The sequence below is a fragment of the Eschrichtius robustus genome, chromosome 3, assembly GCF_028021215.1.
Source record: "Eschrichtius robustus isolate mEscRob2 chromosome 3, mEscRob2.pri, whole genome shotgun sequence".
Lineage (NCBI taxonomy): Eukaryota > Metazoa > Chordata > Mammalia > Artiodactyla > Eschrichtiidae > Eschrichtius > Eschrichtius robustus.
Genome location: NC_090826.1, coordinates 84,015,317 through 84,031,784, shown reverse-complemented (window position 1 = coordinate 84,031,784; position 16,468 = coordinate 84,015,317). Strand labels below are relative to the sequence as shown.

General features: G+C 35.7%; 1 protein-coding gene across 3 annotated transcripts in view; it reads left to right on the top strand.

The window, feature by feature from the left end:
* ALG14 (ALG14 UDP-N-acetylglucosaminyltransferase subunit) overlaps positions 1 to 16,468 on the top strand; it is a 102,598-nt gene that overhangs the window by 41,022 nt on the left and 45,108 nt on the right. For 2 of the 3 annotated variants that reach the window (XM_068540376.1, XM_068540377.1), the window contains exon 3: positions 52 to 183. The exons of the other annotated variant lie outside the window; for it this stretch is intronic. In XM_068540376.1, coding sequence (XP_068396477.1) covers positions 52 to 183 — 132 coding nt within the window. The remainder of the gene's footprint in view (positions 1 to 51; positions 184 to 16,468) is intronic. 3 annotated transcript variants of the gene reach the window in all.

Here is a 16,468-nt window from a genome sequence, read left to right as displayed (position 1 = left end):
ACTTCAGTATCACTGGCCCAGTTGATTTGCATTTTCACTCTTTCCGTCTAGTTTCCTGAATACTATATTCACCGCATTCCCAGAAGCCGGGAGGTCCAGCAGTCCTGGCTGTCCACGGTACTCACCACCTTGTACTCTCTGTGGCTCTCCTTCCCCCTGACTCACCGAGTGAAGCCAGATTTGGTACGTATGAGCATCGGAGGAGAGAGAAGGTCACTCTCCTGTGGATCCTTCATTAGTAACAGGACATATTGTTTTCTTGAACAGCTACCATTCATCAGTGCGCCAGATACTATACCAGACCTTTTACTAATGTGTGCTAAAATTTATTTCAATGCACTTTGCTCAAAGAGGTGGGAAATTTGTCTTCCCTTTCTAGCTATAACTTGAACTCTAAATTTGCCCTTTTCTCCCCTCTGTCTCATGGCAATAAGGACTAACCGAGCACTATCTTTAACCAATTTGTGCTGCTAGCCACCTGTGGTTTCTGAGCCAACGTCATGTGCTTGCTTGTCAGCCAGAGAAGAGCCAGTTTTTTTTATTCCTTTTCAGTACTCTTCTTATTTTGTCAAAACTCTGTTACCAATACCCTGTAATGGCCTGTATGGGAAAAGAATCTAAAAAAGAGTGGATATCTGTGTTTGTATAACTGATGCACTTTGCTGTACACCTGAAACTAACAGAGCATTGTAAATCAATTATACCTCAATAAAAATTTTTTTTTAAGTTAGCAATCTAGTAGGCACAGAAAAACAAAAACAAAAACAAAAGCAAAATGCTCTGTTACCAGAAAATGATATGCAGTGGGCAGAATGTCATACACACTCAAGTTTTTATAGGAAAGTAATACAGAAAATAGAAATGTGAAAGCTTTAGTGCACTGTATAAAACCTTACCTTCCTTATCTATAAAAGTCCTAAGTTCTCTGTGGTCTTTAGGATGAAGTTCTATTACTAAATGCTAAATGCACTTCAGTAGGCAATGCAGATCAGCAGATATGTTATCACAGTAGTGTACACAGTACTTAAATAATACTCTCATTCCTGTTTAAGGCAGAATCCATTAATCTGCATAGCCTTAAAGAAACTCTTTATTTGCTTTCCGTATACATGAGTTCTGGCACAGTGGATGTTATTCTCATTAATAATTGAACAAAAATGCATTTAGCTACGATGATTTTGAAAGATCTCTATCAGTTTGGTCATTGCCTTTCACCAGCTGGATTGCAATTCAGGTCCCTCCCTTGGATGAGAATTTTAAAATCTGAATTGTCTACATGAGTACTTTAGATTGTTTTTAAAAGCTGTAATTTACAAATAGTGAAATGCATAGATCTTAAGTATATAGTTTGACCACATCTCTATCAAGATATAGAACATTTCCATCACCCCACCTGCCCCTTCCCAAGCAGCCACTTTCTGGTGATTTCTATCACCATAGATTAATTTTGCTTATATTTATTTTTAAATTTTTGACAAAATAAGTTTATCTCACAGTCTCCAACCACATTTTAAGAGTGCGGAACTCATATGTTTTCCTAAAAGATCATTACTACTCTTAAAGATTTAATTATTTCTGAAACTTGAGACAAAATGGAAGGAAGAAAAAAGGTCTTCACATTTTAAGCTGGAAATGTTGGGTTTACATTTACTCAATCACTGGGGGCATGACCACTGTCAATGGCAGCAGCCAGGTTGAGTGTGGTGACTCTAGGACTCTAAGGTGTGAAGGTGAGAAGGAAGTAGTGACATGATGGCTGATGTCTGCTATGGACATGGAGGAGCTCTGGTGACTGCCCAGCCTAAGTATTTTGATACCCTTGTAGTAGAAAGAGTAACTGATGGGGCATTAGGACACTTGGTCCCAGGCTCACTTTGGCTTTTATTTTATTTTAGTTCCCTTCTGGGCATCATTCTCTACCTTAAAACAAAAGGATTGGACTGGATGTCCTCTCAGTTTCCTTCAAACTTAGTCCAGAATTTTATGAGTGCCATAAATTTGCCTATAAAGAGTGGAAGGGAAAAAAAAGACTATTATGTTTCTAAAGGAATAAAAAGGGAAAAGGGGGGAAATGTGAAATACTTATTTCTATTTTAAACTGAGTTTTCAAAATTATTTCAAACCTGAACATTATCCAGTCAGTTGCTTTGATGTGGCTGGCTTCACAAAATGAACTCCCACTTAATGAAATTCCCTTATACACACACAAAGTTAATGGTTAAGAACAACATGCAGATCTCTCCTGTATTCATCCTTGCCTTTCTTTTTTTAAAACTGTAAATGGCACTAATTTTATTTTATTTTTCTTTTTGAATATTTTTGCCTTTTTTAAATTGAAGTATAGTTGATTTATAGTGTTGTGTTAGTTTCAGGTATACAGCAAAGTGATTCAGTTATACATATATATACATATATATATTCTTTTTCAGATTCTTTTCCATTATAGGTTATTACAAGATATTGAATATAGTTCCCTGTGCTATACAGTAGGACCTTGTTGTTTATCTATTTTATATATAGTAGTTTGTATCTGTTAACCCCAAACTAATTTATCCTTTCCCCCCTCCCTTCCCCTTTGGTAACCGTAAGATTGTTTTCTATGTCTGTGAGTCTGTTTCTATTTTGTAAATAAGTTCATTTGTATCATTTTTTTAGATTCCAGAAATAAGTGATATCATATGGTATTTGTCTTTCTCTGTCTGACTTACTTCACTTAGTATGTGATAATCTCTAGTGCTATTCATGATGCTGCAAATGGCATTATTTCATTCTTTTTTATGGCTGAGCAATATTCCGTTGTATATATATGCCACATCTTCTTTATCCATTCATCTGTTGATGGACACTTACATTGCTTCCATGTCTTGGCTATCATACATAGCACTGCTATGGACATTGGGGTGCATGTATCTTTTCAAATTAAAGTTTTCATCTTTTCTGGATATATGCCCAGGAGTGGAATTGCTGGCTCATATGGCAACTCTATTTTTAGTTTTTTAAGGAACCTCCATACTGTTTTCCCACCAACAGTGTAGGAGGGTTCCCTTTTCTCTACACCCTCTCCAGCATTTATAATTTGTAGACTTTTTGATATTGGCCGTTCTGACTAGTGTGAGTTTTGATTTGCATTTCTCTAGTAATTAGCAGTGTTGAGCATCTTTTCATGTACCTTTTGGCCATCTGTATGTCTTCCTTGGAGGATTGTCTCTTTAGGTCTGCCCATTTTTTTTGACTGGGTTGTTTGTTTTTTTTGTATATGAGCTGTTTGTATATTTTCGAAATTAAGCCCTTGTCGATTGTTTGTGAATATTTTCTCCCAGTATGTAGATTGTCTTTTTGTTTTGTTTATGGTTTCCTTTGCTGTGCAAAAGCTTATAAGTTTGATTGAGTCCCATTTGTTTATTTTTGCTTTTATTTCTATTGCCTTGGGAGACTGACCTAAGAAAACATTGCTACAATTTATGTCAGAGAATGTTTTCCCTATGTTATTTTCTAGGAGCTTTATCGTATCATGTCTTATATTTAAGTCTTAAAGCCATTTTGAGTTTATTTTTGTGTATGGTATGAGGGTGTGTTCTAACTTCATTGATTTACCTGCGGCTGTCCAGCTTTCCCAATACCACTTGCTGTAGAGACTGTCTTTTCTCCATTGTATGTTCTTGACTCCTTTGTCAAAAATTAATTGACCACAGGTGCCTGGGTTTATTTCTGGGGGCTCTATTCTGTTCCATTGATCCATATGTCTGTTTTTGTGCATCCTTAGCTTTCTTATGATTTTCATCAAAATTTCTTCTTTACTTCTTAAAAAAAAAAAAAAGAAACCCCCATTTTTAGAAACTATTGTAGCATCAGACTTTAAATTACTTGAGTTGTCTGAACAACCAGGTGACTTTCTGCTTCTCTTTAACTGTATGCACCTGGGCCGGTAAGTCTGCTCTCCATTCAACTGTCTCTGTGCCTCACTTTGTCATCTATAAAATATAAATAAAGTCACTTTCCTTGTTGTTTCGGAGCAAATGCTGAATAATAGAACATTTCAATGTTTTTTAAATGGAAATTCCATCTAGTATGTACTAACTAACGTTTATCGAGCACCCTTACATGTACCAGACCTGGTCCTAAGTACTGGCATTCATGCTGTATGAGGTGGGTAGTACTGTTATGCACATTTAATGGAGGAGGGAAGTGAGGCTTTGTGAGACAGGAAGTTACTTGCCCAGAGTGTATGCACAATCAGTAAGTAACAGAGCTAGCTCTAGCATTCAGGTCTTTCTGATTCCAAAGCCCAAGGCCTTAACCACTGGACTGTATGCCACCATTTCTGACTCACCATGGAAGATGTGTTCATTCATTCAGGCCAATTAAGAATCAGTTAATAAATTACTTTTAAAATAAATTACACTAAACATCACTCCCTCTAAATAAGAGTGTAAAATTTAAATAGATCCCAACAGATCAAATTAAGTATCTGCTTTAGTAGATTTAACAAAGCCTGATCTAATTGAATAATAATAATAGTATATATTTCAAAATTAAGTGTCATGTATATTTGTCAAAATAGAATATTTTTAAAATTCAAAATGGATAATTAAAATAAGAGGAACAGTATTATTAAAAAAGTATTATTACAGAATTTTGCAAATGAGATTGACAGAAAATTAATCAAATTTGTATTTACCAGTTTCCTGTTATAGAAAATCATATATAAAACCATTGTGAGTATATGTAATGTTTTATATCTTAATTTAACTTTTTTTTTTTTTTTTTTTTTTTTTAATTTATGGCTGTGTTGGGTCTTCATTTCTGTGCGAGGGCTTTCTCTAGTTGTGGCAAGTGGGGGCCACTCTTCATCGCGGTGTGCGGGCCTCTCTTGTTGCGGAGCACAGGCTCCAGACGCGCAGGCTCAGTAGTTGTGGCTCACGGGCCCAGTTGCTCCGCGGCATGTGGGAATCTTCCCAGACCAGGGCTCGAACCCGTGTCCCCTGCATTGGCAGGCAGATTCTCAACCACGGCGCCACCAGGGAAGCCCCTTAATTTAACTTTTTGAATGAGATAGTAATCCAAAACATCAGGTTGTTTTGAGGAAAAAATGTGTAAATCTGCTTGTTGAGTGTATATTGAAAGTCATGCTTGTTTCATCCAAGCCAATTATTAGACAAAAAGCATCTTAGAGGAAAGTTATAAACTCTGTTTTGGAGGCCTGAATCTAATCCTTAGTAATTGGAGTGGATGGTTTCTTCTTTTACAAGAGCATTAAATACTTTTTAGGTGGTTCTGGTGTTTCACATATCATATTTTTCAAGAAATATGGCTTTGCCAGGCATCCTGTGGATAAGAGTCATAAGTTCATCAGATTGTTCTTGAGTTTAAAAGGATAATGGGACAGAACATAGATCATTGGTTTTCACCCTCCAGGGGTGGGGGAGGGACTGACTACAAAAAGACTTGAAAGAACTTTTTTGGGTGAGAAGCCGTTCTGTATCTTGATTGTAGTGGTGATGGTGGTGATGGTGGTCGTTACTTAATTGTATGCGTTTGTCCTAACTCAGACCTGTACGCTAAAAAGGGTAAATTTTACTCTGTGTAAATTATATCTTAACAAATATGAGTTTTAAAATGTGAATCATGGCCAAAAGCATCAAAACCTTTGGCTCCCAGTAGCTTCATGTATGGCATGTTCCTATCTTTGAGTAAAAGTGATTTGGTGAGTCATTGCTTGCTCCTCTCGGCACCTCACCTCTCCAGTGTTTTTAAGACCCTCTCTAAGTGGCACAAATACCAGAATCGAGTTACAGCATTTGTCTAAAATTTCTAACATAAAATTCAGCACCTTTGCTGAATTAAAAATCTGGGTCAGGGAGCATCAGTAGCAGCCAAAAATGACATCGTTTATCAAATGAACTGAGATTTCTCGTCATTTCAATCGCTTACTATTTTACGTTTGTAACCTTGGAAGCAGTAAATAGAGTTGGTCATGTTTGGAATGCTATATTATATGTTTGATTTTAGGTGAGTCTGTCATCCTCAAAGTGCTAGTTACTGAAAGTCTATATTAAGTGCCTAACATGTACTACTTTTCCACTTGTATATCCAATAGGCATCTGAAAGTTTCTTGGTTCAAGATAGTAGATATTTCCTACTCTTCCCCATCTTGGTAAACTTGCTCAAGTCTAATCCTCAGGAGACATCTTTGATTCCTCTCTGCCACACCTACTTCCCCTGTTCAATAGCAAGGCCTGCCAACCGTGTCTTCTCAATTTATCGTGATTTCTGTCTGTTTCTGTCCATCTTTCTGCCCCACGCCATCCAGTGCCACCCCACCCCCACTGCATAGCCTCTTAATTTGTCTGCCTATGGAAGGAAGTTCATGACCCCCTGCAATTGCTTCACCACTTAACAACCAATGTGATTTCTTTTGTAACGTACATCAGATTCTGTTACTCCACACTTAAAATCATCCAGCGGTTTTCTGTACTCTTAGAACAAAGTCCAAATTTCTCAGTGTAGCCTGTACGCGCTAGCCCAACCTGCTTCTCTGACCTCTTCTCCTCCTCTCTTCCCCTAGTTTACTGTGTGCCAGCCAGACCTGCCTGTTTGTTTGGTTTTTTTCCAACAAACCCAGCTGATTCCTGTCTCAGAGCCTTTGTACTTGCCATTCCCTGTGCATGGGGCTCTTCACCCCTGCTGTAAACGTGACTGGCTCCTTTTTGTTCTCTGAGCTCAAATGTTACCTCCTCACAAAGGCCTATCCTGATACTAGGCCTTCCTCCAGCTCATGTCCTCATCCCTCTGTCAGACTGCCCTGCTTTATTTTCTTCATAGTACGAATCCCAATAAAAAGCTATCTTTTTTATGTATGTGTTTGTCATTCCATAAGAAACTGCAACTGCCTTGTTCGTTATACTGATGCAACAGTGCCTGGCACTTGGTAGCCTCTCAGTACGTATCTTTGATGAATGGTCCAGTCACTGTGTATGGGTGAGCTGTGGGCCCTTCCCTCAAAGAGCCTACACTCTAGTGGGGGAGACAAATGGGAAAGTAATTATAATGTAGTGTGCCAAGTGCCTTATGGTGGTAAGTGAAAATTGCTGTGGGAGTATCACAAGAAGAGCTCAGTGGTTCATTCATTCACAGATACTTGTCAAGGACCCTACTCTGTGACAGGACTTATACTGTGTGTGGGAAGTATAAAAGTAAGTAAGCACAGTGGACAGCAGTCTTGCCCACAGCTGGGTGGTTGCAGTGTGATAAATCCTCTTTGGAGAGCTGGATAAGGCTTGAGAGTGGAGATGACATTTAAGCAAAGATGGATAAGAGTTAATCAGTCAGAGAATAGGAAAAGGTCATTTTAAGAAGAGTGAAAGATTAATAAGTCAGTTGAGTGAGTGTCACATAATGTATATAAGGTTGAAATCTTTAGACTGTACTTTTATTAGTTAGCATTTTACATATAATATTTTCTTGCTATTAGAAATTAGTGGGATCTGGAACTGAAGACCTGAATGCAGTAGCAAGGTAGTCATTTTTATAAGGTTAAATATTATGGATACTGTTAAGATGGCATTTTGGGCTTTTCCTCTATAAACCCCATAAACAGACTTCTTTTCATTTAAATCCAGTAGAAGTTAAAGGAAATGGACACTTAAATGTTTTACTGATTTATCGTTTTCATTCATGTGACCGGAACACCTAAAAGTTGTATTTTTAAAAATTTTTAGAAAAATAACATTTATTGAACTCTCCCTATGTGTCAGGCACTATTCTAAGTACTTCACATATATTAACTCATTTAATTCTCCTAACAGTCCTCTGACACAGTACTCTTTACCGCCATTCTATAGATGAGGAGCTCAGAATCCAGGGAGGTCTAAGTAACCAAGGTCACAGAGCTAGTCAGAGTAGCATAATTCTAGTTCTCTTTAGAAATGTATCAGATTTGCCAGAATTAGATAACTCACTCAATTAAAAACTTAACTAGTAGTTTTTTTTGTTTTTAATGTCTGTATTGCAGCAGGCACTGAAAGGGATGCATAAAATATAGCTGTGTCCTCAAGAAGCTTAAATTTAGTTAGCTTCAAGAAAAGTGGACTAAAGAAACAACAGGTAGGCATGAAATAGAGAGTAATTCTGTTGGAGGAAAAAAACTATTTAAATCAGAAATAGTTTTTCCATCTCTTCAGCCTACAGCTTATTTTGGTGCTTGAGATTCTTTTAAAAAGCATTTGAACACAATTTTTTTTAGCATTTTTTATTTTGAAATAATTATAGATTCCAAGGAGTTGAAGAAATAGTACACAGCATTCCATGTACCCTTCACCCAGCTTCCACTAGTGGTGGTCTTATATAACTATAGTGCAATATCAAAATCAGAAAATTGATATTAGTACAATACTGTCAACTAGACTACAAACCTTATTCAGTTTTCACTGTATTTCATATGTGTTCACGTGTGGTTGTGTGTGTGTATAGTTCTATGCTGTTTATCCATGTATCAAGATACATAACTGTTCCATCACTGCAAAGGAACTCCCCTGTGCTATCCCCAGTCCCTGTTCCATGGTAGCCACTAATCTGTTTTCCATCACTATAGTTTGTCATTTCAAGAATGTTCTATAAATGGAATCACACACTATGGAACTTTCTGAGATAGACTTTTTTCACTGAGCATAATGCCCTTGAGATCCCTTCAGTTTTTTACATGTATCAATAATTCCTTTTTATTGCTAAATAGGATTTCATTGTATGGATGTATTACAGTTTGTTTAACCATTCATACATTGAGGGACATTTGAATTGTTTTCATTTTTTTGCTGCTATGAATAAAGCTACTGTGAACATACATGTACAGGTTTTTGTATAGACATAAGTTTTTATTTATCTGGGTAAATGCCCAAGAATAAGATTGCTGGGTCTGATAGAAAGTTCAAGTTTACTTTTATAAGAAACTGCCAAACTATGTTCCATAGTGGCTATACCATTTTTACATCTCACCAGCAATGTCTGAGAGATCTAGTTTCTCTGCATTCTCTCTAGCATTTGGTATTATCAGTATTTTTTACGTGTGTAGTGATATACCATTGTGTTTTTAATTTGTATTTCCCTAATGGTTAATGAGGTTGAACATCTTGTCATGTACTTATTTGTTGTTAATATCTCTTCTTCACTGAAATGGCTGTTCATGTCTTTTGCCCATTTTCTAATTGCTTTGTTTTACTTTTGAGTTTTGAGAGTTCTTTGTATATTTTAGATGTAAGACTTTTGTCTAATATGTGGTTTACAAATATTTTCTCTCAGTTCATAGCTTGTCTTTTCATCTTCCTAACAGGGTCTTTCACAGAACAAAGATTTTTACTTTTGATGAGGTCTAATTATCAAATTTTTCTTTCATGAATCGTACTTTTGTTGTCACGTCTAACAAGTCTTCATCTAGTCCTAGATCCCAAAGATTTCCTCATGTTTTCCCGTAATAGTTTTATAGTTTTATGTTTTACATTTAAATGTATGAGTCATTTTGAATCAATTTGTATATCAGGTGTGAGGTTTAGATGAAGGCTTATTTTGCCTATGGATGCCCAGCACAGTGTGTTAAAAACAAATAAACAAACCTTTCCTTCCTCCACTGAATTGCTTTTCCCCTTTGTTAAAAATCAGTTGGAATTTTTTTTTTAAAAGAAGTTATTAGTTGGGTGTATTTGTGTTTATCTATTCCTGGAATCTCTGTTGCATTCATCTCTGAGTCTTTTCCTCTGCTAATAGCACATTGCTGTGATTGCTATAGCTGTATATAGTAAATCTTAACTTCTGGTAGAGTGATTTCTCCCACTTTATTTTTCTTTTTCAAAATTGTCTTAGGTATTCTAGTTCCTTTGCCTTTCCATAAAAATTTTAGAATAAGCTTGTCTATGTATACAACAGAATTCTGCTGGGATTTTGATAGGACTTACATTATATGTATAAATCAGTTTTTGGCAAAATTGACATCTTTACTATATTGAGTCTTCCAATCCGTAGACATGGTATGCCTCTCCATTTATTTAGATCTTCTTTTATTTCGTTTATCCGAGTTTTGTAATTTTCAGCATCAAGATCATGTACATGTTTTTTAAATTAATATCTTGGTATTTCACTTTTTTGGAATAATTATAAGTTATAAATGGTATTGTGTTTTTAATTTTGGCTTCTACATGTTTGTTGCTAGTATATCAAAATACAGTTGAGCTTTGTTTATCTCATATCCTGAGATCTTGCTTTTTTAAACAGATTTTCTGGGATTTTCTAGACAATCATATCTCCTGCAAATAGAAAAAATTTTATTTCTTCTCTTCCAACCAGTATATAATTTGTTTCCTTTTCTTACCTTATTGCACTGGCTAGGACTTCTAGTATTACGTTTAATATGAATGATGAGAGCAGACAATTTTGTCTCTTTTCCAATTTTAGGGAAAAAGCCTTCATTCTTTTACCAATAAGTATGATGTCAACTGTAGGTTTTTTATAGATGCTCTTTGTCAAATTGAAGAATTTTCCCTTCTCTATTAGTCAGGGTTCTCCAGAAAAACTGAACCAGAATCAATAGGATAGGATTTTACTCAGCCTTTTTGTTCTATTCAAGTGTTCGGTTGATTGGATGAGGATCGTCCACATTAGGGAGGACAATGTGCTTTACTCAGTCTACTGATTCAAATGTTAGTCTTACCCCAAAATACCCTCACAGACATATGTTTCACCAAATGTCTGGGCACCCCATGGTCCAGTCAAGTTGACACATAAAATTAACCATCACAACCTCTATTCCTAATTTACTGAGAATGTTTTTATTAATGACAATAGAAAAATTAATGTATTAATGACAAAATGAATTGTGTTACAAGTTTTTTTTGCATTGATTGATACAATCATAATTTTTTGTTAGCTGTTGATACAGTACATTACATTGAGTGATTTTCAGATATTGAAACAGGCTTGCATTCCCTGAATAAATCCCACCTGATCATGTTGTATAAAAATTTTTTTATATAGATGGATTTCATTTGCTAATAATTTGTGCGAATTTTTATGATGATATTCATGAGGGATATTTGTCTTTGGCTTTTCGTTTGGTACTATTTTTGTCTGATTTTGGTATTGAAATTAAACTGGCCTTATAAAATGACTCACCCTCTTTGTTTTCTGGAAGAGACTGTTAAGAATTTATGTTAATGCTTTTTTAAATGTTTGGTAAAATTCTCCAGTGAAACCATCTAGTCCTGGAGATTTCTTTTTCAGAAGTGTTTAGCTACAGATTACATTTCTTTAATAGACATAAGATTATTCAGATTCTCTGTCTCATATTGGGTGAATTTTAGTAGTATGTGGTTTTCAAGGAATTATTCCATTTCATCTAAATTGTCAAGTTTATGTGCACAGAATTGTAATGTTCCCAGTTGTCCTCTTTTACAGCTTTAGGATCTGTGGTTATAGCCTTGGTTTCATTCTTGATATTGGCAAGTTCTGTTTTCTCTCTTTTTATATTTGTCAGTCTTGCTAGAGACTTATTAATTTTATTGATGTTTTCAAAGAGTCAGCTTTTTGTTTCATTTATTTTCTCTTATCTTTACTATTTCCTTTCTTGTGGTTGTTTTGGGTTCATTTTGCCCTTCTTTTTCTAGTTTCTTAAGGTAGGGGCTTAGATTATTGATTGAAGACCTTTCCTCTTTTCTAATGTAAGCATTTAGTGTTATAACTTTCTCTTTCATCACTGCTATAGTATCATCCTACAAATGTAGGTATGTTATATTTTCATTTGGTTCTAAGTATTTTTTATGTCCTTTGATACTTCTTCTTTGACCCATGGATTATTTAGAGTGCTTTAATTTCTAAGTATTCGGAGATTTTTTTCCTATTATCTTTTGTTATTGATTTCTAGTTTGATTCTATTATGGTCAGAGAACATACTCTTTTTTTTATATATGTTAAGGTAATGTTTTATGATCCAGGACACAGTCTATCTTGGTGAATATATTGTCCATGGGTGCTTAAAAAGAATGTGTATTCTGCTGTGTGGTGTGTTCTGTAATTGCCCATTAGATCCTGTTGCTGAATGATGTTACTGAGCCCTTATATATCTTTGCTGATTTTCCATCTAATAGGTCTACAGATAACTGTGAGAGACATGGAACATTTCGTTAGCCCTTCTAAAACCATGTCTAAATGGTCTCATTGATTTTGGCCCTTCATAATTCGTTCTATGCCCTTTTCCCCCTAGTGTAATGTACACATTGATCCCACAGTCATATGAATTTTAAGTAGTCCTTGTAGTTCACTGTTTTGTCTCTTGAAACCCAAATATTTCTTCTCTATTGTGTCTTTTTAGTTTCTCCTAAAAGTAGGAGTCTTTGAATCATTCTTTGAATAAGTGGGCTGATCTCACGCTCTCTTGAAAATATACTCCTGAGAAGAAATTTGTTTGTTTCAAGGTGAGGAAGAGAACGTTGAATTTGTTAGGTTGCTGATCATTAAAGTAAGAGGAATGCTTATGTTGAGGGGGAAAGATCTGTAAAGTTCTTGAGGGTAAAGGCCATGTATTTGTGTGTTTCCCATGGTCCCTTCCTAGAAAAGTGCCTTCCACATATTTGTGGAATGACTTAAAAATAAATGAATGAATACTGAATGATGTGAGTCATCCCCAAAACAAAGACACCCGCTCCCTAAACTGGTATTCTTCTCAGGCTTTATTAAGAGTCTGAAAAACCAGAAGGGTTTCCCAAGTCTGAAGTGTTTGATTACTGGCTTCCTTCCAACCTGGCTGTTGTTAAATGAAATACTCAAAGAAAGAACTCTGCGTGTAAAAATGAAACCTAATTTAATTTTTAATCAAGTAAAAAAATAAATTTCAGATTCTACATGTATAACAAACTGGAAAGAAATGGACCATTTCATCCTAATACTCTGCCTTTTTGCCTGAAGCTGAAGCTGATTTAATTCACTATGACAAATTTAGATGTATTTATTACATGTACACTCGTGCTTTGTGTGAAAGAAAGCCATTATTTTACTTAGTCATTTTTTCCCATGTTCTATATCCAGTTTGAGCTGTGAAATGCCTAAGTTCATAGCAGTAGCAAGTTGATGACATGGATAATGGGTTATTGTCCATAAATGGGATTCTATGATTTTTTTCTTTTAATTGTGTATTTTCTGTGGTGAGCCACAACTGGGTGGAACTGGGATTACCACTGTTTGCATAGTATATAAAAATTTTATTGCCCTTTTGATTGATATGTGTTTCAAACATTAAGAAGAGTCAATTAACTTCTTGTTGATATGCCAGCACCCTTACAGGAACTTTGTTTTTCCCCTTAATTGCTGTTGGTTTGATTCTCTTTCTGTAATGACCTTCATCTGGTATTATATTTTTTGGTGATCAAAACCTTTATAGCATGTTCAAAGGAAACTTAGCTAGACAAAGAAAAGGTCAGCTGGCCCAAGATGCCTATCTATAAATGGAGTTAAGTGAGAATAAGATTTTTCAAGCCAAGTCAAATAAGAAACAATTAGATCGCAATCATCTACTGCTTCTTGTTTTCCAAGATTAATGAAATCATACTTGGGAGCCATTTGTTTAAGTTTGTTCAGTTCCTGTTCCTCTGTTGACCAGTCCTCTGGAACACATTAAAATAATACCAGTGTTACTTTTTCCCAGTTTGTATTTCCCCTCCTTACATGCACTGTAAATTTAGCAGCTTTCATAAAGATACAGAAGAACCAGCTCTGTGTTGTACATTCATTTAGCAAGTCTGATGAAGGTTAGGGTCCACTGTGAGGAGTGATTTTATGTGAAAATCCTCCCACATATCTGGTTTCTTATGACTGACAAACTGCATTTCCCAGCTGCATGGTGAAATTGCCAGCTGTACCACTGACACATTGGCTGGGTGACAACCTGTAGCTACTTCCATCCACAAATGAGGTATTTAATTTAAATGTTATGGTTTCTGTTTCACATTTTGAATGACCTTAGAACAAAATCTGTGTCAAAATTAGGCTGTATATTTTCAGTTAGAGACGGCTTTGAATTATTTTTCTTTTTCTCCACTTTGGGGGATTCTCCGAAGCTTGAAAATGATTTTTGTTTCTTTTCTGAGTTGATCCTTTTTCCACTTGGCAAACATTAGGTTTTTCCTCTCTGCAGAAGCCAGTGTGGCTTTGCCTACCATTTTTCTCTTGTTTCGCTTTGCCTGAATCACTCTCTGAGTTGTCACTGTTTCAGCCCATTACAGGCACATATGAGATCTGGGCCTGGTGGGGCCTCTTCCTTTCAAGGTGAAAGCTAGTGTGTTTTCCTAAGAATAACAACGTGGCTACAGTGAAAACAGAAATAAAAGTTGAAGGAAAAGACATTCAGTTGTGAAAGGATAAGAATAAGGGAAGCAAGCATGATGGAAACAAAGCTGTTTTCCAAGAAAGGACTGATAGGTAATCAGAGACCATGAACTCAGAGAGACCTGGCCTTGTGCAAAAAGGTGATGGAGGCACCAGTGGCTAAGTGAGACCAGAGGGTGGGATCAAGAGAAAGGAAATCTTTGAAATGATCTTCAATTTTTTTTTTTCTTTTTTTTTTTTTTTTTTTAAAGTATAGTGTCTGGACTGGGTCCTATCTGTAGACATTCAGATTTAATTGCTGCGGCGTGCAGCTCAGTCATCGGTACGTTGTTTTTTGTTTTTTTTTTTTAATTAATTAATTAATTTATTTATTTTTGGCTGTGTTGGGTCTTCGTTTCTGTGCCAGGGCTTTCTCTAGTTGCGGCGAGCGGGGGCCACTCTTCATCGCGGTGCGCGGACCTCTCACTGTCGCGGCCTCTCTTGTTGCGGAGCACAGGCTCCAGACGCGCAGGCTCAGTAGTTGTGGCTCACGGGCCCAGTTGCTCTGCGGCATGTGGGATCTTCCCAGACCAGGGCTCGAACCCGTGTCCCCTGCATTGGCAGGCAGATTCTCAACCACTGCACCACCAGGGAAGCCCGATCTTCAATTTTAATAATGATTCCTAGAAGCAGCCAGTTTCACAGCCTCACAGTGCTTATTTTAAAGTTTCATATGAATCAGCATAGCTCTATTTTTATAGTATCTGAAAATCACTAAAGTGCTGTTTTTGTTCAGAATTAAAAATCTCCCTTTGGTCCGAGGGAAAAAAGAAAACAAAGGAGCACAATCAGAACACCAATAACTGAGTATGGAATGTGAGAGCTTAGGAAGGGCTGCTGCAGTCCAAGTCCAGTGGAGTCATTAAAGATTTGGAGATGTCTGGAACTCGAGTTGGTGTGGAAGAAGTAGCTTGGGGAGTTTTTTTTGTTTTGTTTTTGTTTGTTTACTATTTTTATTTAAAATTAACATATCAAGATTATGTTAATTTTACAGAGATTGATAATTTTAAAATCTAGTCTCTGAAATATTTTATAAAGTCAGCTGTAAGACACATCCTAGACAAATCCAAGACACTACTAGATTTCAAATATGAAGATAAACTCATCAAGGCCTTCAATAACTAAATAATCATTAAATGATGAATAATTATTAAATAATTTACATAAGCAAAATAATTAGACTGAGGCATCAGACATTTTAAAAGCAATCTAAAAAGCAGAGGAACAGTGGAGCAATATGTTTTTCAAAACTCAATGAGAGAAAGTGTAAACCAGTGATTTTATATTCAGCTAAAGTGTCCTTCAAAGACCAAGGCAATGAAAAAACAATATTCAACACATAAAAACTTAAGGAATTCTGCATTCATCAGCCTTTCCTAAGGAAACGACTAATGAATGACATCAACCAACCAAAAGATGATTGGGAGAACTTCAGCAAAAAGACAGATGGTCAACATTTTAAATTCTATAAATGTACACGTAAGAATAAAACAAAGGTGGAATGAAGGTGATATGCTAATGCACAAAGGTTATGTATTGTGATAAGTTTGAAATAATGCAACTGAAATATGAGGGAGAAAGAAAAGGAAAGAGAGAAATGAAAAAGCTTATTGTTGTACGGGCAGTAGATGGACATTAAAAGATACTGAAAATAACTGATAAACCTGACAGTAAAGAATAAAATAATAAAACAGAAGCCTAAACCAGATTTAAAAAACAATATAAAGAAAGAAAATTGCACAGAAATATAACTCATAAATGTCAATTCAAAATCACTAAATAAAATATTTGCATACAGAATCCAACACCACATTAAAGAAAATAATACACCATAATCAAGTGGAGTGTATTGCAGGAATATGAGGTTGTTTTAATGTTAGTTAATCCATTAACATCATATGCCATATTAATAAGTGTAGGAAAAAAAGGTCATATAGCCATATTAACAGATACTTAACAAGTCTGACAAATTTCAACACCCATTATGATCAAAATAGTCAAGAAAATTGGACATGAGTAACATGAGAAATACTTAACATGATAATATACAATAATATTTTATATATGT